Here is a 22,612-nt window from a genome sequence, read left to right as displayed (position 1 = left end):
AAAATATCTACCAAGTTTCAATAGTCTTTACTGCACCATTTTAAAGAAATAAAATATAATAAAATATAACTTGAGATATTCGTGCTGTCGGCACGAATTTTTTAGTTTTGAAAGTATTTGACGTTATTAAGAATTGAAATCAGAGTATTTTCACTATCAAAAGTTTAGGCTCATAAGTGCAAAAAAATCGTTTATGATGTCCCAACTAATGCCCAAAAATTGCCTAGTAATGCCCAGTAATGCCGCAAATCTGTGCACCACAATGCTCTCAGCGGTTTCCCCCTTGTTGAAAACACTCTACTGGCTAACAAGTATTTCAAAAAGTACTTTAGACGATCCTTAACCCCTGCCGAAAATAATTCTACAAAATTCTACAAATAAATCAAATACAACTGCCAGAATCTACGAAATTCTACGTAAATTTAAAAAGTGTTGATTAAAAAGTTATGAAAATCAACATGAAAACGCTAGAATTGGAACACTTTTGTAATATTCTACAAGTAAGCAGATGTTTTAATTCTTTAAGATTTTGTTGTTACACAAATTTTTTAAGGATGTATTGGACGTACAATCTTAGACAAAAGTGCATGAAATTGGAAATACTTAAATATCTACTCTTAACGCATAGTAAATCTAGATGTAAGAAACTTGAACGATAGTTGGAGTCTTATTTGTATTCCTACAAAGGTATTTTTCACTTTACAAATGTTTTTTCCTGAATTATAAAGATAAAATAAGATAAAACAAGATAAATAAGATAATAAGATAAAGTAATGCCTACTGGGCATTAATGGGCATTGGTGTACAAGATTTTGGTCAGCGGTTTCCCCTTCGGTTTTCAACGTCCAACTTCAATCGCAAATCTTTTCTGAAAACGATTACACGGTCTAACAATCAATTTGCATTGGTAAAAACGGACGTGAGATAGTGGAAAAATACCTGGCATGCTCTGCATTTGAAAAAAAGAATATTTTCGTAGCTCGCGCCGAAGAAATCGCCGCTTTACATTGTCGCGTAAAAGGGAGAAATTCTTTCAGGGCCCGGCCAACCGATCGACATGACGCCGTCACCCTACGTCTCTCGCATAAATCAAATCGACGCCGCTCAGCTGGACACGGAGATCTACAAGGTACTGAGGAACCAGGCCAGGGAGATCGCCAGGTACGGCGCGCCCGGCAAGCTCGACAAATGGCAGGCGGAGGTGGACGCCGTCCTGAAGCTGCTGATCTGGAAGTTCTCGCTGCAACGAGGCTCCTCCACGTTCGGCCAGCGACTGCTCAATCTGCACTACGCCAACATCGATCAGCGGAAAGCCGTGCTCTACCTGATTCTGAGCGTCCTCCCGCAGTACCTGGGAGAGAAATTGGCCGGCGAGAAGCTGTCCGGACGCGGCGCGACCGGCAGCGCGCTCAAGTCGCTCGTCGAGTGGACGACGAACGCGATCAGTCTCCTCGAGGTGGTCAATCTGCTGTTCTTCCTCCATCGGGGCGTGCAGCCGCGCGTGATCGAGTTCCTGCTGGGCCTGTCCAGTCAGTCGATAACGACCCACCGACCTAGAATCATCGGTTACTCGTACATGACGAGGGAACTGCTCTGGCACGGTCTGATGGAGCTCTTCACCGTCGGCATACCCATGATAAACTTCCACTGTCTGAGGCACGCGGTGACGAGGCTCTGGCGGCGAGCGGAACCGTCGAGCGGCCTGTTCCCGGTGATGAACGCCGCGACCAAGTGCGCCTACTGCCGCGAGGACCCGATCCTGCCGTCGCACGCCGGCTGCGAGCACCTGTTCTGCTACTACTGCCTGCGGGCGCACTTCACCGCGACCAGCGCCTTCCAGTGTCCCGTCTGCGACGCGGAGCTGCGCGGCGAAGATATGAAGAGATACGCGGTCGCGAGCGCACCTCGGAGCGACGACGGCGAGGAGGAGTCGGACGATAGCTTCGAGAAGGTGGACGATGGATAGGCGCGGAGGTACACTCTTATATTTTCAGTTTTAGTTTAATGCGTCTCGATGCCTCCAAGTGACGACGTGGTTTTGTGCTGGACGCGAGTCACGGTTTACCTGAACTGCCTCTGCCAGTGAAAACGACTGTATGTTGTGCGCGACAACGTGTTAATTCCGCAACGAGCATTTTTTAATCGAACGAGAGAAATATGTCGCGAAATAGCGACGAGTCAAATAAGTGCGACGATAATCTCGTTACGTCGACGTTAATTAAATCCTCCCGGAGTAATATATTAAACATAATAATTAATAAAGAAAGAGACTCGCCTCTGATCGCCGCGTCGACTTGTCGCGCGAAGGGGTGCACGCGTGTGATATTAATATTTTGTTTTTATTAAAAATGGCAATATACAAAATCTTCTTTATTCTTCACTTCAATACAACAAATCCCGATTTCAGGCGACTCCGACATTCTCGCATTTCCTACTTTCTTTCATCCGAAACAAACAATAATAGATCAATATATACTCTCTTGGCTCTTATATCAAAATTAGATTAGATTATATCATATAAAAATATTATGCTGCGCTGTATATTATAAAACGCTTCATCTGCCGCCGCGCAGGTCGATGGATCGATCGTTTTACATGCAATAATGACACATTCATCGATTAATTTATCATTCAGTTGCTGCACCTGCGCTCGATGGGCGGGCACGTCCCCGGACTTGTTACACGAGAAACAACATTATAAACACTATAGCACAGAAAGAGGGGGAAAAAACGCGAAACACATACACATAAATTAACACTTTCCATCCGCCTCTCCTACGACACTACAAATTTCATTTGAATCCGAACTCCTACCGCCTTTCCCTGGAATGTATGATTTATAGTACGAGTATAGCGCAGTTTCGAAATCCCTTCTCGAAGGATCGGGCTGTTACTTTACTTCCTGAGGTATCCGCGTTTACATTTGCGCTCCACTCTAGCGAGACGCGCGGGAAGCGCGTATTAAATTGCACAATTCTATTTCTTTTTTCGCATTCCACGTAGCGCCTTTTGCGCGTGTGTATCGCGCGCGCGCGCGCGTTGGTTTTTGAAATTAATTTCAATTTCTAGGCGTTTACGTTTCTCAAAGTTGCCACTTTTACCACTTCTCCCCTCGGGCGAACTCGTCGACTATTCTCCGCACTCCCTGCCGGCGCTTCAGCGACGACACCGAAGAGCGCGTCTTTCGCCACCGAGGAGTCTGCGATTTTTACGTTGATCTCGCCAAGCGGGAAAACAGTTTCCTGATATTTCGAGTATGAAAGAGAGAACACGATAGTGCGAGGCATTTATACTTATCGATATACGGTTGGCGCATGGCGCCATTACAGCTGCTGATTTACGGCGGTATCGCGTCTTGGACGAGATCGGTATATTTCCCGAATAGCTTGCGTTTCACAATTTTTCGAGCTTGTCAGTCTGGTGAGATAAGGTGTGATGTACTGTGTACAAAATTGAAAGATTCGATGCTAACGCGCGATACCTGTCTCGCAATATCCTTTTTAAAGACCCGAGAAAATTAATAAAGTTGAGGAAATTCAATATCAGTCGGAAGAGACTTAATTCCGGCAAATTGGATTAATTCACTTCAAATTTGACGAGTATTTGAAATTTTAAATGGAAATTGTAATTGGCTGAAATTTCCGCAGCTTTGAGATTAATTTTCGGAAAGTTTTTAAAAGTGGATTAGATCTCGCTAAACCCTCCCTGATCGAAGAGTATCTTCAAATTTTACAAGTAATCGCAAATCTACCGTTGAAACGAAGAAAAATCGTTGCGCAACGATTGCAGCCCGTGGACTCGGCATCTTTCCGAGATTCTCAGTGGTCTGTTATTTCTTTTTTCCCTTTGTTAAATCCATGAATCATGTTTCATGGAAATTTAGAACCAAGGGAAATGAACGTCACTAAAGACGCCGGAAGTTAAAACGGATTGATCCATAATTTCAGCAAAATTCTCAAATGTCGAATTATATTTGAAGTCAATCCCACGAATTACAAGCTTAATCCACTTTAACTCCGAGCGATTCGTACAAATCGTATGCCGAATGAGTTAGGGAAATGGCGAGTCCACAGTTTGCTCTAATGAAACAATGATTCGCAGCGTTTTCTCTGCCCCGGTTTCCGACGCAAAGACACAGCAAGGAAAAAGTATGCTTGCGATACGCAATTTACAAGATTTACAGCGCATTCTCGTAAACGCAACGGAATCATCCGAGTCGCGTAAATTTCATCATCACACGGGCGCGAGGTCGGGGCGCGATTGCGACTATACGCATAAGCTGATTCTGGGCTGACGTTATCCCCGTTTTTCCTTTCTTTTTCGAGAGAGAGAGAAGGAGACAGAGAGAAGTAATGTCATGTTATTTGCTGTATGCAAAAAATGTCAAGTGAATAGGGACTAGAGAAAAGTGATAGTGAACCAAAAAAAACCTGGTTTTACAGTTTGGAGATGTATCTTCTCTCTTCCCGACGTAAATCAATTCTCGTTAATTCTCGTTAACCGAAACGCTCGAGAACACTAAGAAACTCTTCGTTTGTCGTCGTCGTCGTTGTTCTCCTCGCACGCGCATTTCCCTCTCTTTTTAACGCTAATTTCCGCGACTATACCTATTTTATACCCGTATACGCTAAACCTTTGCACGGGAACAGTGCGTTATTCACGTAGGAACATTGACGGATTTCTTCTTAGGACTAGACGAGAGAAACCGTCGATTATTGGCTGGCGAAGGGACGATCTTCACCGTATGGTACGCAGGGTGTTACCACCTCGAATTCCTTGCTCGCATATCTTCGAAAATCGCAAATACAGAGAACAGGCGTCGGGAGAGGAGGCGGGGGAAAAAAATTGTCGAGATCCGAGAGCGCTCCTTGCCTCTCTGTTACTTTCGAGAAATTTCACTCTTCGATCGAATTTTTTTTCCTTCGACCCTCCCGCGCTTTTCAAGTTCCTGGATTCCGAGGCACCCTGTCGTAAGGAACGAAATGCCAACGACTTTCGAACGAATGCTCGTTAGACTCGAGGACGCTTGCGCTGCTTCGTTGATTCACGATTATGCGTACGTGTACATTTTATCCGCAGCGACAATGAATATATATATATATATATATATATATATATATTACACATGATACTCGTTCAGTCGCGCACACTTCATGCTTACATTTGCTCTCCTCGGCGATTATCGTTTCGCAGCCCTTTACCGATCAGAACTCTTTTAATGGATAACGATCATCGCTGCCAGAAAAGAAAAACGCTATCTTTTGCCCCTTATAAGGGGATGCAGCCCTTAAGGCGGGCTTAATTGCAGGGGCAATTGGATAAAGGTGATATGCGGCATTCAGACAACGTAAAAATTTAAAGAACCTTGTGAAAATTGTTCAAAGAGATCTGCATTTTTCCAAGTGGAAAAAATCTATCTTAAGTTTAAAGCTTTTCTAAACGTCTTTTAATCTCTTCTGAAACTTACAATCGTACTAATTGTCGCTATCGATGAGATTTAACGAAAGTGAAAATCTTTAAAAGTTATGCCGTCACAAATATAATAACGAATATCCCTGATACTACCGTAAGAAGGTACAACGGTATTCGCAACTTCTGCCCAAGTTTTAGAATTTTGTTGTTAAAAATTTCACAATTTTTCCGCTCGAGCAGTTAACTGCTGACGAGACTTTTGTAGATATTGAAATATTGAATTTCACGGATTATTCTCTTAAGCGGTAAAATTGTCAAAATGTATAGATTATTTTGTATGACATTATTTGTTAACGCGTTAACGAGCTTTCGCGGCATATCATCTTCATCTACTTGTTCTTGCAATTGTTATCATACAATCCTCGTGACAATCGGATTGCACGAGCGCTCCAGAGAATCTTGGGAGCTCTCTATTTTAGATCGTCGTTATTATCACCGTTGAGCGAAAAAAAAAGAAAACGGACAATAGAACCAGACAGTCCAATATTATATCACACGTATTTGCGAAATATCCTTATTCTCAGTGACTTATCCCTCTTAATGTTCCGATCTATCTCGCGAGCGCATAAATAATTTACGCTTAAAAAGATTTCGCAAAAGACTTAGTCAAGAACTCTTCGCAGTAAAATCTTTCGTTAGGCATGTTCGATTAACTCGATCGCACGATCCGCTCTTATTTCTACTCTTTACACGGAAATCTGACGAGTCTCGAGATTAACGATCGTGGATCTGTGATCGCGCGATTCAAGCATTTCATTGAGAGAACCGATTTTCTCTCCTCTGCAGAACAATCGTACTTTCTTCGTTCGATTTTAATTCGATATGTATACATAACACGTTACATTAACATTTGAATAATAATGCGCGTGACTCGAGAACCAATTTACCTAACGCTTTCATTCCTTTGTTCCAAAAAAAAATTAACAAAAATAACGCTTAAAAATTCGAATAAATTATTACCAAGAACGAGATATATCTTATGTCTATAAAACAATCGTTTTGCGAAATCGACTGCGGCCAATGGAGCTCTCTGCGTGCGAGGATAATCGGAAGAATCTAAACTTGGCAATTTATCGTTTTTAAATGCGTAGACTCTATGTAAATCCTACTTGCATACGTCGTCCAAATTATCACAATTCTCATGTCATAAATAAATCTCAGGCGAAACAGAATTGCATTAAAGAGAGATAACAATTTTCCATATCTGAACATCAACTAGCGAATTTTGTGAGTCTGTTTTATATATAGCTTTTACATGTATATATATGTGTATATAATATAGTTTATATATTTTTCGCTATAATACAATTTTTAATTTCGTTTCTCCGACTCTGCCAAGTTTAGAGTTAATTTAATAGCGAAGGCTTCCTATAATTAACGTGACGATCGTCGTCGCAAATTGTAGTTTTGGTATCGATACTTAATTCAACTGGCTCCTCGAAAAGTATCGGTTGCGCGGAGAGTGACACATAGAATACTTGCGCTATAGAATTCGTTTTACACCGTTCCGTCTTCAACACGTGCTTCACACGAAAAGTTCTTGCGGTCTATTGTTTGACGTGCGTCCAGCGTCTTTCGCGAAATAATTAATAAATACTTTGCGACTTATACTTACTTTGTAAAACTCGAGATCGCAACCTCACGCGGGATCGGCCGCGACTGTATTCGATTGTGCCGCGCGAACGTCGAAATTATCGCCGCTCGCTCATTCCGTCGGTCTCTCAGACGGGCAATACAGTTTTGGCGGGCCCGCGGTCGCGCATTCGAGCTTAGTCTGAATTAAATATATGTGAATTTTTGCTAGGACGAAAGGCCGCTGAACACACGGGACATCCCTCGCCCATCGCATTTCATTTTTTAAATTTCTAATAACTGATATAAACTCCTTTTTGATTTTTTGGATTTCTTTTTTTCTTTAGATTTTATTCGAAACATTTATGCCCGATGTGTTTCATGCATACACACACACGCATGCCCACATTCACTCACACATACCGATCACCCGGTCATCAAGCGAATCACCACACGATGTAACGAACAGGACGCGCGCGTCGACGTTTCGCCAAAGTTCGACGCATAATTTCACACGATTCTTCCCCGCCACGCAACTCGCGCGCTTTGTAAACGTCAATCGCAGAGATTAGATGATTAAGATTGTTAAGATTCACGTGGAAGAACTTGTTAACGAGACGATAACGACGCGAGCGTCCATCCTGGATAACGAACAAGGACAATAATAACGAATATCCTTAAATCCTAAGGCACCTTTCGGCCGCGCGCCGAGAACGGCGAAAAAAAATTGAGGAAAAAAAAATAATACAGCCGGTTCTCGGTCACAAAAATAACTTTCTCCTGATACTTAAAGTAATTTGAAATCATCAACATGCAAACTATTTGGCTACTCGTACTGCGTCTGTCGAGTTCCCACGGGCTGAATAGCCAGATAGCCTTCTTGGTTTTCCGTAAATCCGCGTGCGTGTCCGTCCGAACGGCCGATGCGACAGCGTAATGGTCCCCGCAATTACGCACGCGATCGGCATTATTAAGTACGTATCTTCTTCCGTAATTTCGATCGATGTGCCACGGATCTGCGAGATCGGCTTCGAGAGGCGCTGACACGCCATTACGTTCGGAACGAATAACGTACACGCGATCATTTCTTTCCTTTTACCATTTGGTGTCTAGATTACACTTGCCCATCGACGTTGGCGCCGACGACGAGGATGCCTTACGTTCAGCGCCGGGCGCAGCGCTTCCAGAGAACGGGCTAGTTCGTTTGTTCATTTCTGAAAGAGAAAAGAATCGTCGGGATTAGCAGTGGTACGGAAAGAAAGTGTGGCACGTGTCCAGCTTTGTTCGTTACTGTTGTTTCTCGCGATACCTAGATAAAGAAATTTCAAACTCGTCACATGCAAAGTATTTGGTTAGTCGGATAGCTTCGCAGAGATTTCGAGAAAGAGTTTTACGGAAATGTAGTTTTCTTTCCAGTGGCAGTTGACAGAGTGCGGAGATCAGCTTCCTCAAAGTCTTTGTTTTGCTATTAGAGTATGAAAATTCACTTAATTAGGCTGCTCAGAGTTAGTTAAGCTGCCCGTGCAAAAGCAGTCTTACGTACCAGATATTAATAGCATTATTTTGCGCCTCGCACCCCAAGCGGTAATCCCAATTTCACAGAGGTCCTTCTCTGTCAGGGAAGGAAACGTGGCCATGTCCACCTCGTGAGACGTGAACAGGCCTAGCGAATGAAAAGAAAGCGGTGCTGCGTTTCGATTTTTTTTTTCAAGCAAAAGCAGAAAATAGAATAAAAGCAAAAGCACTCAGTGGAAGGCGTGCAATCACCAGGCGATTGTAGCTCGTTTCTATACTCACGTATATATTTCTCCAAGCCGATGCTAGTCAACATGCTGCCCAGATCATTGAAACGATGGGAGGATGTAATTTTGTTCAAGTGGGAGGTCGGCGTGTGATCCATATAATTTGAGGCCATCCCAATCTGTCCAATGCGATCCTTACTCGAGATAATACTACCGAAATCCATCTCGGTACTGTACACCGGCGTAGTCGGTTCTTTCCACAAGTCCAACGGAAGTGATGTCAGCTCCTGCAACGTAAACATCCCGGCGTCAATGTCTCCATTTTTTTATCAACATCCGTTGACTAAGGGCCGGCTTTTCCAATCTCTCGGTAAGCTAACTAATAGTTGAATGTTACATGTCTATCTTCGTCTAATTTGAAGGTAAAACAAAGACCTACATTTTTAACTATTAGTTAACTTACCAAGGGGTCGGAACAACCGGCCCTGAAATTATCATTAAACAAATTGTCGTCAGAGAGAAATGACTATTCACTTTAAATATCTCACATAGATGCTAATTTTGTACTTTAATAAAACTGCAAAGAATGTCAATGCAGATCCTTGCTTGACTTTACTCTTTCGTAAATTTTGGAGCTATCGCGATTTGATGATTTTTGATACAACGAAAAAGCCCGACATGACTACCTTGCTTAAATCACTCGTAGTTATGGGCGGAATACTCTGGCTGAGGCCATAACCGGACCAAGCGGACGTTGGTACGCGGAAGTCGTTGTTGCTTGACTTATTCTGCATCGCCTTTGTGGCCAGCAGTTTCTTCTGCTCGTAATCGAAGGGCGTGAGATTCTGCTGCGCAGCCATCTCGAGTGATTTCTTCTCGCAACCAGGTGCACGTCGATCGGTGACCGGTAAATCGGACAACATACTAGATAGATCCGCTGGGAAGGAAAACATTTATTTGTAACGGTAATGATCGATCGTTAACAACAGCTAAATCGAATTGGCTTGAAACGTTTGACTTACCTAAGTTGGCATTAACATCCGTAGGGTTGACTGGTGAAATGTTACGAGGACTGATGGCAGGACTAGATAAAGAGCTAGAAACGCTGCTTAGCGATGAATAAGCTGCAAATAAATTCGTCGCATAAAAATCAAACCAGTTTTCGACTCGGCGTTTAAAACGGAAATAGCCTCGGGAGAAATGTTAAATATTAGAGTATATATTAACACTTTGATTGCCAATTCTACATGAACTGATCTTTTTATTCATAATTCTTTTTCTCATTCGTCTAATTTATTTTTGTATAGAGAGCAAAACATTTTCAAATTCAAATTAAAACTTCAGTAAAACACTTTTTGTATATATATACACATCTCTCTCTCTCTCTCTCTCTTTCTCGTCTGCAAAAATAAAATCTAATAATGTTACGCGTGCGTTTGGCGTCTTTTTAGTTTTTACACTTGTAGCGTGAAAATAATGGGAAAAGCGTGGCAATCAGAGCGTTAAGAAAGTAATTGGTAAAAAAAAATTGGCGTAGAGTAAATCACTCACCACTGCTACCGTCTTTGCTATCTATTAACGAATTGGCGTTCAGGCCGTGGATACCGGAAAAGTTGGTCGGTACATTATTATGGTGAAACCCTCCGATACCAGGCGGCATCACGTGGTTCGATAATCCATGGGGCCCGTGGGAAGTTCCCATTATATTGTTGTGCATCATGTGTTGCGTCGTCAGCAGGTGATTCAAATGAGAATAGGGGAACGGGCACATCGACGGAATATAATGATGAGGGAGGCTCCAGTGTGACGACAATCCCAGAGAATTCGGTGAATGCGAGATCGGTGATACGCAGTACGGTGAATTTTGCGTGTTTACATTTAACATGCTCGAGAAGTTTTCCGGTATGCCGCTAATCAGGTTGTTATTGGAGCCTAATTGAATATTTAAAGAATTTAGATTAACGTTAAAGAACAAAAGAACGTTCTTTTGTGTGACGAAAGAGTGAACATAAGTTGGAGTGGATTCGGCCTTTTCTACAATTCTTCTTTAATTATCAACTCGAAAATACTAAATTACAAAACATTGCGTCAAAATGTATCAAAGGATTCTTTACTTGTGAAAAAATAATGAATTTATTGGAGACTAGTCTCTAAAAGTCACTCGGTGCATTATACAGGAATAATTCAGCGCTACATTGTGAAATTCACAGTGTGAATCAGTGAATACTCACTGTTTTCCGTGATAATCCACTGATTGACTTTTACAGAGCGTGGAAAAATGGAGCGCTGTGCCGCATCGATCGGTTTGACGCTATTGCATTTTTTTCCCGATTACGATCTATATCCCAATAAACAACACTCACCGTCGTTATTGGAATTGCCTTGGAAAACATTGCCAGCATTCGGAATGTGATAAGTAGGCGGTATATCGGCGAGAACCATAGGCTCGTCCAGCCCCAGCAGTTGCTTCCGCGCCTTGTAAATGTTACTGGCCTTTCTCTCGATCCCCTTGATAATCACGGAGAGCGTACTCTGTTTTGGCTTGTGGCGAACGTTGATAAACACGTCCAGAGACTGCATGAGCTGGGAGATCTTTTCGGTATCCACGGATGCGGTCATAGAATCCTCCGGCAGATCGAACATAAGTACCAGTGGCAACGAGCCCTAAACACGCAATCATCGTCACGGTAGTATCGTTATATAGAGTGGATATAAATGAATATTTATAAAATATTTATAGCAAGTCAAATTGCAGAAAAAGAAATAATACAGTTATTTCGCAATCGAGCACAGTTTAGCAGAATAAATACATTTTGAAGCTTTAAATTGCGATATGCAATGTAAAGATTTGTGAAAATTGCTAAAATGGAAAGAACATAACAAGATTTTTACAAAGAAAGAGAATAGTTCTATAAAGTAAAATAATGATGCGTTACTAAATATTAGAAGGAGAGAAGATCAGGATTAATTATAGAGAGCCGGACGTGTGTAAATGTAACGACTTACCACTAACTGTTGTCTGGCCAAGTAAACGTTGTTTATGTCGCCAGTAATAGTGACGTTGCTTTTTTTCAAGCTGGGTATATTCGGGTCGCCGGCATCCGGGAACATAATCTGCGTGGCGGTACGTTGCATTATCATCTTCAGATTGCTACTCTGTTTTCCGAGAACGATGCTATGGTGTTGGGGTGAGATCTCCATCGACATTTGTACTTGGATTTGACTCTGCGGGAAGAAACACGGGAAAAATTAGTTTCCGAATAAAGAACAGGAATTTTCGAAAAACGTGGCAAAGGTACTACTTTTCTTTTCGATAAGATAAGAAAGTGATCAATTTCTATGACATGCATTCGAGATACTGTTAATTATCAATTCAAGAAACGCTTAGAAAAGAAATGAATCGCAATACAGGAACAAGACGGTTTTCATAAGAAACTAAACAAAATTGCGGATTTAATTTTCAGACTTAGTCTGGAGATCGATTTTCTTTCTCGAAACAAATCGGCCTTTCGACTCACAGCTAAATTTTTGCACATATGACGGATCAGCAGAAACGTCGCCTCTTTGACTTGGGAAACCTCCCACTCGCAACCCTTGACAACCACCAGGGTAGCGTGCAGCTTCGGTCTTGTGCGAAACATCACCTGCACGTTGTACTTCTCTTGTATGTCCACCACGTACTTCGAGCCGCAGTCTGGCATGCTCTGCGAGGCGCCCATTATAGGTAGCTCGAAGGAAAAGATCAGAGGCGTCAGATTCTAAAAGAAACAGGGATGTAAGCCGATGTTTTCTCCAACGTTTCATCCTGAGGTGGGTATACATGAGCGAACCAACAACGAACGAACAAGCGAATGCAAATTCTACGCCAGTCGAAGCATTCGAGGGAGACGTTTACCGTATAAATAGATTACAGAACACTCGTTAGCGTTCGCTGTTCGTTCATCGTGTTCGTTCCTCCGACCCACCTTTCTATAGAATATCTCCCAAAAATCGCCCACTACTTTTACACCCTCGACCATGCCGATTTTTATTCTATCGCGCAACACGTATATTTAACACAATATTAAATTCATAGCACCCAAGCCTGAAATAGAAACCCTCAATTAACGTGGCGTTCAATTAATTGAGAAATAGGTTTTTGTCTCCTCTGGAAATGCAACCAACGTCTAGCATGCAACTTCCGGCCGCACCGAGTACAAAGACCGAAGGGGAAACCGCTGAGGGTATTGTGGTGTACAGATTTGCGGCATTACTGGGCATTAAAGGCATTTTTGGGGCTTTAATTTGGGCATTAGGCCCTGCTGGGGCATTATAAAGATAAAATAAGATAACAAGATTAAGTAATGCCCACTGGGCATTAGTGGGCATTGGTGTGCAAGATTTTGCTCAGCGGTTTCCCCCTCGATTTTCACAGTAGCTCGGTCGCTCGCGTTCGGTATTCGCGCGGAGTGATTACCGGGCATCAAAACTGTACAACTTCCGGGATATCCGGGACACGCGTCTTGCGAGAAATCTCACCCTGACACGAGCGCGGGCGCACTCGACGCTCTCAATCACCCCGGCGATGGAGACCTGATTGCTCTTGTCTTGGTGATTGCTGCGGTTGCTGTCTGGGAAATGGATGTGGCAGCCGGTTTCCTCCATCACTCGTTTAATTGTCAGGCCGCCTTTGCCGATGATGTGCGAATGGTCGGTGTAACTAACGTCCAGCTTCATGGTCACTCTATTACTTTGCTGAAAATCAAGTTACGAGATTGATTGCCTGTCGAGTCGATATATCAGATTTGCAATTCTACATTTTTATTGCCGATTATATGGCCAATGTCGGTTTTGGTCAGTCAGGATTTTGTATTATCAATTGAGAAATTTTGAAAATTAAAATGACATCAGTAACGATGGTCTCTCCCGAAATTATCGCTAAATGTAATCCACACGGGAAAAAAAGTCTGATAGATTCAACCAGTCGTCTGTTAAAAAATGGACGAATCAGAATTCCTTTAGGATTTACCAGATGTGTAATGAAGTCTAGCAAACTTCTGGTTATGACATATCGAGCGCTATCGTGCTAACTAGAAATTCTATTTGGTTTAGCCGAAATACATTCTATCATACATGTCTTGATACAATCGAAGCATTTTTTCTCAGTGCAGAGATTCGCTCTGGTGAAAATTAAAATTGCGATTTTTGATACCACTGATAAACACACGGAGAGAACTTTCTCTTAAAATTTACCTTGAAAATCGTGGGACAACGTGGCATTTTGAACAACTGTGCGAGACTTTTTTAACATCATGCCATACATTCTGCCAGTAAAATGTATTATTACTAGTAGAATGTACGGGTAAAATTTGAAAAAAAAAACTCTCGTAAAATTCTTCGAAATGCCACATGACTTTCGGGACAAATTTTACGAGTAAAATTCTCTCCGCGTATTAATAGAAAAGCAGAAGAGTTTCTACAAAAATACCAACGGATGCTCGGATGAGAATTTTTAATTCTTTATCGCCAAATAATCGGCTGCCGAGAGAAAGCGCGACAATATCTCCTACGTATTTATTCATTCGGCATATTTACGCATTGCATTCCGCGCGAATGTAATCTCTTCTCCGGCAATTTACATTCGTTACATTCCGTATTTCCAGCCAACTTGGAGATCGTCGACTTTACGCGCGTGCACGAGTCCCTCGGACCGTATCGCCGATCCGCCGCGCAACAACTCGTGCGCGCAACTTTAGATATCGCGTGGCTGAACGTTACATAAAGTCACGCGATAACGTCGCGCGATCCACCGTGCAACTTCAGGAATTCCTTCCTGGCCGTGTACGTATAATGAGTCGTCGTCGTCGTCGTATCACTTCGCTGACGAGGCCGAATGTCCGAAACATCTGCTCGAAACATCTACTTTGCAACGATAAAATCGCTACAGTTGCGAGCGCAAAAAAAAACCACGCGAAAGGAGTACAAAGTAAGAAGGCTCGCGCTGATAAAATCAATAGTTTTAAAAACAAAGGGCGGAAAAGCCCAAAGCCGGTTATTCGCGCTGACAATTGTATTTTCGACTCGGCGCACTGAGAAAAATGTCCGATTAAATATAATCGGATAATCCAATTACATAATAACAAACGGATATATCCAATTAAATTGTGTATCCGGTGAAAAATACGATCGGTTTTTCAATCGAATTTCATCGGTAACTGCATTTCATCGGATGTATCCGTAATTCGATCGGAAAACGTAATCGGAAAACACTATTTAATTGGTTTATCCGATGGAAATTTTTCTCAGTGCGCGAATCAATTTTATTTGTTGGCTTTGTTTTTAAAAGATTTACAAGAATGAAATACCCGGCAGGTTCCTCGCGGTGAGAAAAGTAAGACGACGCCAGATCGGACGGCAATTTGCAATTCTTATACCTCGACTGAATTCTGCTGGACAAAATCCGCGATTTGCAAAAGGATAATCGTATTTATCAGTCGCGTTGAATTCAACGTCTACTTTTACAACGTTGAAACCAAGCAGGCAGAAGAAAGAGAGCCGCGGCGCCTCGCTCGACCCATTTCGTCCGTAATTCAGTATTTCGGAAACGTAACCAGGCGGACGCGGCTGCGATTGCGAAATTCAGGACGTCGACATCCTGGCGTCGGCACGAAAAGATATTGAATATCCACGCACGTGTCCGACCGAGCTCCGTAAATACCCTCGCGCTGTTTACGCACTATTCGCGGTCCGTAATTAGCGCTATATATACACAAGTGCCGCTGCCGCGCCACTTTTGCATGCTTGACGCAAAGCATGACATCTATTTTAAAATGTCCGTGCACTTGCCGCGATTGCAATTGCTAGAGCAGATCACGCGAACCGCGAAGCGGCGTAGGAGGAGAATCAAAGAGTGCAATTTTATCCACGTCCCTCTCTCTCTCTGTCTTTCTCTGTCTGGGGTATGCGTGTTCCTTTCACACGTCCTATACCCTACCCCGCTTCCGTCTCCGTGTATTCGCGTATCTCTGGTACGCGCGCACGTCGGAATGTACATTCGACAAAGTAACAGGAATCGATCGTTGCGCTCGGTATGGCTGGCATAAAGCGACAGGTCCGGCTCGCCTGTCTTCTCGCGATTTAACGGGACCGCCCGGTAACGTTTCGCCGCGTCGCCGGGACTTTTTCTCAGCTAGGGGATGCCCGCGACGACACCGGAATACGGAACGAGAGGCAGTTGCAATCATCCAAATTGCTTAAAGGCCTGCGTCCACGATGCTGGAACTCGGTCTAATAGCGAATTCGGTTGCTTGCACTAGTGCGCACTGAGTGCACACTGAGGCTTGTTTACGGGGTCAATTCTTATATTTAAGGATCATCTTAAATACCTCTTGAAATATTTAGCCAGTAAAATGATCTGCACGGTATCCTTGCGGATAATTTTTCTGGCTAAATACTCTCTGAACATGTATTTAAGACAAAGCTAAATGTCAAATTGACTATAAACAGAACTTAGTGTGCACTCGGTGCGCACTAGTGCAAGCAATCGAATTCGTTATAAGTCCTAGTTTCGAGAAATGTGCAGCCAATCAACTTGCAGCGTTTATGGGGACTTTGCACTCCCCAACCAAAGAGTGCAATTTTTACATTTCTTATTTTTGACTAATATGCAAGTTTATTTTTCTTGACATTTATTAAATCACTATAATGCATAGTGTAGTCACTCTCTTGCTTGTATAATGGTATTGGCCAAACAATTAATATGCGATCTTTAACAATCTTGTAACTGGTATGACTTTTATGGTTTGTTTCGTTGTATGTAATCAATTTGTTAAGCAATGTTCGTGCAAAGTTATACGTGATTTCAGATTACTTGATAAGGGTCCAAATCTGGGACCGAAACGTGGTAACGTGTTTTGTTTTTAAAATAAAACCCTTGGCCAGTGTAGGTCGTTAAAATTGGATGTCATTGGGTTTGATGGAATAGTTGCGAGTTGATTGGCTGCACATTTCTCGAAACTAGAACTTGGACCAAGTTCTAGCATCGTGAACACAGGCCTTAAGAACTGCAGAGAAAGTGAATCTTAAAATCGCGAGACTGAAGTTCGATCACAAGGTTCAAGCTGATATTCAAGCGTGGTAAATAAAATTTTCCATTTACCGGCTATTTAATCTCAAAAATTACGTTTAATTCCCTTCTCTCCTAGCGGAAAAAATTTCTATAAATAACTACAAAAATTAACTTAAAATAGAAATTTTGATATCTTCGGTGAAACATGTATTTTCTTGTAAAAATATCTACGAAGTAGTAGCACAAATTACAATGTTCTCAAATCAAGAAATTATTGCAAGTAGTGTTTCATGAAAATGTACAATTTTGTAAAAATTAGTACAAAACTTTACTAGTTAAAAAATTTTGAGAAACAACAAATCTTAATGAATTAAAACAGCTGCTTACTCGTAGAATATTACAAAAATTAAAAGTGTTCAAACTCTAGCGTTTTCAGTTCGATTTTTGTAACACTTTTTAAATTTACGTAAAATTTCTTAGCTTCTGGTAGTTACATTTTAGTTTTGTAGAATTATTTCCGGCAGGGCTTTAATCAAATTCTTTTCCCTCGAGTTTTTAAAAAGGCCTGAACAGGCGATCGAAATATTCGTACTCCCCTGTCGCTTCGCCATAATTTTGATCCTCTCCCACCATCCGCACAATTCGGCTGCTCGTCTAAACGTGACGATTCGCTTTCTCGCCTGGGAATTCGTGACCGCGAACGGCGACGTATAAATAGAATACGTTCTTTCCGCGTCTTTCGTCTCCTTGCTTCACCGCCCATTTCCCCCGACCTTCCTCACTTGCGACACGCGTCTGGTAATTAAGTAGGAGCATGCACTGAGCCGGACGAACAAAAAAAACTTATCGAGGTAGCCGATCTGGAAGTCTAACGACGACCGAAAGCCGTCGAATTAAAAGTCGACGTCGCTTTTTCTCGCAATTAGATAAATAAATTTATATATTTACTTGGCAGTACTATTTATTACACACTGAACTTTCGAAGGCGAGTGCCTGAATTATTTAATATGATAATTTTATTGATAACATCTCCGACTCGCTATATACTTGAATGCTATTATCGATGCCTATCGCCCGCGGATGACGCAACGCTTGAAACGAGAGGAACGTACAGTCGCCGTTCCATGTCACGTAATCGAATTCGGTAATCGCCCCCTGCCGTATTTACTGATAACTGATACTAATAGGCGCGCGCGTCCTCGCGTTCGATCGCGCGGCGAGTCGTTCCGCGCGCGACGCCGTTTCCTCTATTGCAAGACACTGTGTGGTAATTGCGCCAACTACGTAGATAATGTTGCACCGCGGTGGAAGAGGAGAATTGCCCGGCCGATGTTTGCAGTTTAAATATTCGATAGATTCCCGTTACACGCCGACACACTTTTCCGTGGGAATTTTGCGCGGCGACAAAACGGATTGCCCCTCCTCCGCTCCGCCGCGGAAAAAGAGCCTGCGATTATCGGCACGACCGATTTCGCATAAATTTTACCCTTCGCTCGATCGTATTCGCGTAAAACTTTGTATTTTCTTTTTTAACACCACGTGGACCGTTTCCTGCATCTTTGCGATCTCACGGTGCTAATTGCGAAATAATATCTTTAACGCGGGCTGGATCTTATTGATATACCGGCTGGGAATATACACGGAGAGATTTTTCTTTAAAAATTTATCCCGAATCGTGAAAATTTACTAGTAAAATGTACGGCAAAATTTTTAAGAACTGTCATAAAGCTCTTCAAAATGTCAAGTTGTTCCACGCACACACAGAGAAAATGTCCGGGTCCAATGCTATTACACTTGAATGTATAATATCATAAAATAGGATCGATATAGCGCCAATCGCATTCATTACAGAGAAAGGAGTATTTTTATCTTAAATTAAAAATTCTCAAATCTAGAATCATCTTTTGTCGAATATCGTGGTGCCAACTTCGTGCGTTGTAAGATGGAGGGAAAATTTATTCTAAACGCCAGAATATATAAACTTGCATTTATATAAGTTACTCTTGTCTCGATATAGTAAGTCAATATTTTTTAATTCGACGGAGGAGAATAAGAACTATTGAAAACTTTAGTGTATATTTGATCGTATCTGGCATTTATTGTACAAGAATTATTGACTTTATTTTGATATTGTCTTATTTTTACACTAAATGAGGTTGCGCGAAATATAAATGCGTCAAGAATATTTTTTGATTCGGTAACAGAAATCCTTTCTGAGGGTGCGATTACATGATTTTTAAGATAATTTTACTAGTAAAATGTATGGTAAAATTTAAAAAAAACTCCCATAAAGTTCCCCGAAATGCCATGTTGTCCCACTAATTATAATTTCGCTGGTAAAATTTCAAAAAACTCGCCGAAAGTTGTTAAAAATACCATGTCCCACGATTACATGATTTCCAGGATAATATTAAGAGTTAAATTCTCTTCGTGTGGATACGATATATGTGACTCACCCGTGTGTCCAAAATTTCCATTATCTTCTCCTTCGCTGATCGCACGTCATCTAGTCGTCCTGCGACTTTTATGTGCGGATCTGCGAAAAAAAGGTAGAGGATTAAATTACGCCGTGAAAGGCGGCGGCGAGGCTCGCATCTTTATTACGTCGAATAATCAGTTATAATTGACCTCATTAATTACATGCTACATGACTGAGCTTAATTTTGCGCCGGGCAAAATACACGATGAGAGAGGTAACGTCTTTTATTTTTAGCTACCACACATCTCTCAGGAAGCACAGATTTTCTTCCAAAGGAATATTTTTAATATTTTCTACGTGTACATTCTGCTTTTGTCCGTATGTTTTCGGAGTGATCAATATAGCAAGGCCTCGAGCAAATTGAGTTACATTGGAACCACCGACAAGCATTTTGTTCGGCAATGCCTTTCATCAACGCCGTTTCATCGATACCGAGTTTGACCGACACCGACTATGTGTTCGCCGGCATAAACATTTATCGACTCTTGTGTATCGTCGAAAAATTTTGGTTTGTTACGATTTGAAAGCAAAACATCCGCACAAACCGGACGAAATTGTTTCCTTGTTAAAGGTCGACGAACTCACCGCGCTTCGGATGTATGTAACAAAGGCATCGCCAGCGAAGTTATGTATCGATTCAATGAAAATATCGAAGGCGCATTGCAGGATATATACAAAACGTCGGTACGTATTGGCGAACATTTGCACCGCCGAGTATCAAGCCCTCGGTCGATCCTGATATCGGCGAGAAGGCTTGTCGGTGATTTCCGACAGAAATTGCGACGCGCGGGGCCCCGCGAAGACGGGGAGACGCCGCTGACGAGAATTGGCGGCTACATTGAAATCCCGATGTCAATCGACAACTATTTTAAAGTCAATCTTAGTATTCGCGAGGCGCACGCCTGCTTCTTCCTGAACGCGCGAGGCCTTCGACTGTACAACGTGTTCCAAAGTCGAGCGCGATGACGCGTCATTGACGCTGCATAATAATCGCACGTGCGCGTTTCGCTCGCTACTCGATCCTTGTCACGCATGGACGAACTCGATAATTCGTCTACTTACGATGATTATTGAGAATTAGCGATCGATTGTTAAACGTAAATAGATAACACAGGTCTACAAATATTCAACAATTTCATGTTAATGGAATGAAACCAAGGTCATTTTATGTAATTTTAGTCGCTGAATCCGAATCTGGCCTCCGTTTTCTCCCATCACGTCAGAATTTTTAGATATGACCCATTTTTGGTCTTAAGCAAAAAAACGGAAAAATTCAAGTTTGCCCCTAGGCATTTTGTAACTGATAGAGTAAAGGGTATCATGACACATGTTTTCTATTCAGTTTTTCATGCTGATTTCAAGAATGATCGGAAATTTTCAATCACGTTCCGTTTTGAAGACATTAGCGGTAAAGTTGGAAATACGGTGTTTTCGGATGTTTCACATTACTTCTTCCTTTTAGGAAGAATATTATCTGTTATTGAGTTTGACTAGAGTTTGTCTGTGTGTTTTTTTATTTACTTTTCATTCAGTTTCGTTGATTCACCTTTTCGGTTAACAGTCCGAGCTCGCGAGAAACGGTCTCAATCGAGCGAAAGTCGCAAACCTGTGTTCATCTTACTTACGATCGCGAAAGCAGCACTCGTATCACTTTTCATTTTTTGTGCTTTTTTGTTAATTAAATATACCGCTGAAAATAAGTAGTATTTTTCCGTTTTTTGCTCAAGATAAAAAATGGGTCATATCTAAAAATTCTGACGTGATGGGAGAAAACGGAAGCCAGATTCGAATTCAGTGACCAAAATTACATAAAGTGCACTTGGTTTCATTCCATTAACATGACCCTTGTAGACCTGTGTAATCAATGTAGAAAATTGCTAGACGCCTGGCTGGCAAATTCTAATTAAAGAAATTTATTGCGAAAAATATTACCACGTATAATATTTTTTGCAATGAATTTCTTTAATTAGAATTTGCCAGCCAGGCGTCGTCTAGCAATTTTCTACATTGGTCAATCATGTACTGGCTGCAAATGATTTTTTACGTAAATAACATTGCACACACACTCTCTCTCTCTCTGTCGACCTTATATAATTTTCCGTTTTTAAAAAGTTCCGGCGCGCAAGCGGATAATGAGATCTTAATTTTAAATTAATCACAAATGGATTCGCTTCAGCGGAAATTGGGTCGAGTATTCAATCATTAAGATACCGTCGTTGTTTTAATGACGTTTCCCGCAGTGGCACTGCGAATGTATTTCGAGATCTCGAGTCACTGTCGGATTCTATTCCCGAACAGACGGAATATCATCGTCTGCGTGAAGTGAGAAAAATACGTTTTCGGAATTTCACGAAGCAACGATACCATATCGTCCGCGTCGCCAAGTATTCGCGCTTCTTATCTCTCCCGTCTAATTACGTAAGAGAGATACCGTGAAAAATTGCGCGATATCCCATGAAGGGCCCTCAAAAATTAGGGCCCGATCAAATGCCGCGGCGAGGCTCTGCGTGGCGCCTAAGAAAATGCTAGCGTTAGTGCGATTATCTATCAGTCCTCGCGGCACAATTTGCAATTTTATTTTTAGAGTCGACGCGACGGTAGCACGCGGACTCCTCGGTGCACAGACTTTGAGGCCTGACCTGACCTCTTTAGCCGCGCCGAGCATAGAAAGTAGATGAATCCTGTTTGCACAACGCGATAAGGAGTGTCGGCTGCCGTTGCTGTAACACGAGAGGGGCAGGTGTCGGAGGCTCGGCTGATTATCTGAGCGATACAACGTGTTCCTTAATAAAATGCATATATCGCAGTGCTTCGCGATAAATTCTCGCAGGAAGAGAATGCATACGAGGGGACACAATGATAACAGTGAAATATACGAGGATTGCGATAATAACGATCGAGGAGAAGCTAGAACTGTCATTTCAAATTGTAACAATTGTGTGCCTGGGTACATTGAGATTTAATAGTAATCGACAATTTCAAACTATCTCGTGCCGTCGATCTTACCAACGACTGCAATATTTAATAAAGAAAGTCTCGGTTTTAAACAAAGGATAAGAATTGTTCAATGTCGCCAGCGACAATTAAGGGGCTGCTGGAGTGATTCTGCACTTTCGCACCTTTTGCACTTAAAACTGTCTGTTTCGTGGAAAGATTTGTATAATACACAAATTAAATGGCACGTGTACAGATGATCGAAAGCAGCTTGCTATTCCGGCTAAATTAAAGAACAATATGACATCACTGAAACTAAGTTTGTAAGTCTAATAAAAAATAATAGTGAGCAACACACATACTACA

At 42.0% G+C, this 22,612-nt stretch overlaps 2 protein-coding genes across 7 annotated transcripts in view; one reads left to right on the top strand and one right to left on the bottom strand.

Annotated features, from left to right (window-relative positions):
• Positions 1–5,926, top strand: part of LOC105558565 (peroxisome biogenesis factor 2) — a 17,001-nt gene extending 11,075 nt beyond the window's left edge. For all 3 annotated transcript variants that reach the window (XM_012006313.1, XM_012006312.1, XM_012006314.1), the window contains exon 2: positions 1,038–5,926. In XM_012006313.1, coding sequence (XP_011861703.1) covers positions 1,058–1,966 — 909 coding nt within the window. In that variant the 5' untranslated portion in view covers positions 1,038–1,057 and the 3' untranslated portion in view covers positions 1,967–5,926. The remainder of the gene's footprint in view (positions 1–1,037) is intronic.
• Positions 2,350–22,612, bottom strand: part of LOC105558567 (protein bicaudal C homolog 1-B) — a 41,515-nt gene continuing 21,252 nt past the window's right edge. For 3 of the 4 annotated variants that reach the window (XM_012006315.1, XM_012006318.1, XM_012006319.1), the window contains 11 exons: positions 19,290–19,369; positions 13,305–13,520; positions 12,305–12,544; positions 11,793–12,011; positions 11,150–11,450; positions 10,338–10,718; positions 9,809–9,910; positions 9,473–9,723; positions 8,842–9,073; positions 8,588–8,707; positions 2,350–8,258 (listed from right to left, as the gene is read on the bottom strand). In XM_012006315.1, the coding sequence (XP_011861705.1) occupies positions 8,140–8,258; positions 8,588–8,707; positions 8,842–9,073; positions 9,473–9,723; positions 9,809–9,910; positions 10,338–10,718; positions 11,150–11,450; positions 11,793–12,011; positions 12,305–12,544; positions 13,305–13,520; positions 19,290–19,369 (2,261 nt within the window). In that variant the 3' untranslated portion in view covers positions 2,350–8,139. The remainder of the gene's footprint in view (positions 8,259–8,587; positions 8,708–8,841; positions 9,074–9,472; positions 9,724–9,808; positions 9,911–10,337; positions 10,719–11,149; positions 11,451–11,792; positions 12,012–12,304; positions 12,545–13,304; positions 13,521–19,289; positions 19,370–22,612) is intronic. The other variant, XM_012006316.1, reaches the window with a different exon arrangement.

Source organism: Vollenhovia emeryi, unplaced genomic scaffold (genome assembly GCF_000949405.1).
Source record: "Vollenhovia emeryi isolate VEMERY1.0 unplaced genomic scaffold, V.emery_V1.0 DF939332.1, whole genome shotgun sequence".
NCBI classification, from domain to species: domain Eukaryota; kingdom Metazoa; phylum Arthropoda; class Insecta; order Hymenoptera; family Formicidae; genus Vollenhovia; species Vollenhovia emeryi.
This window is presented reverse-complemented; position numbering and strand designations above follow the sequence as displayed.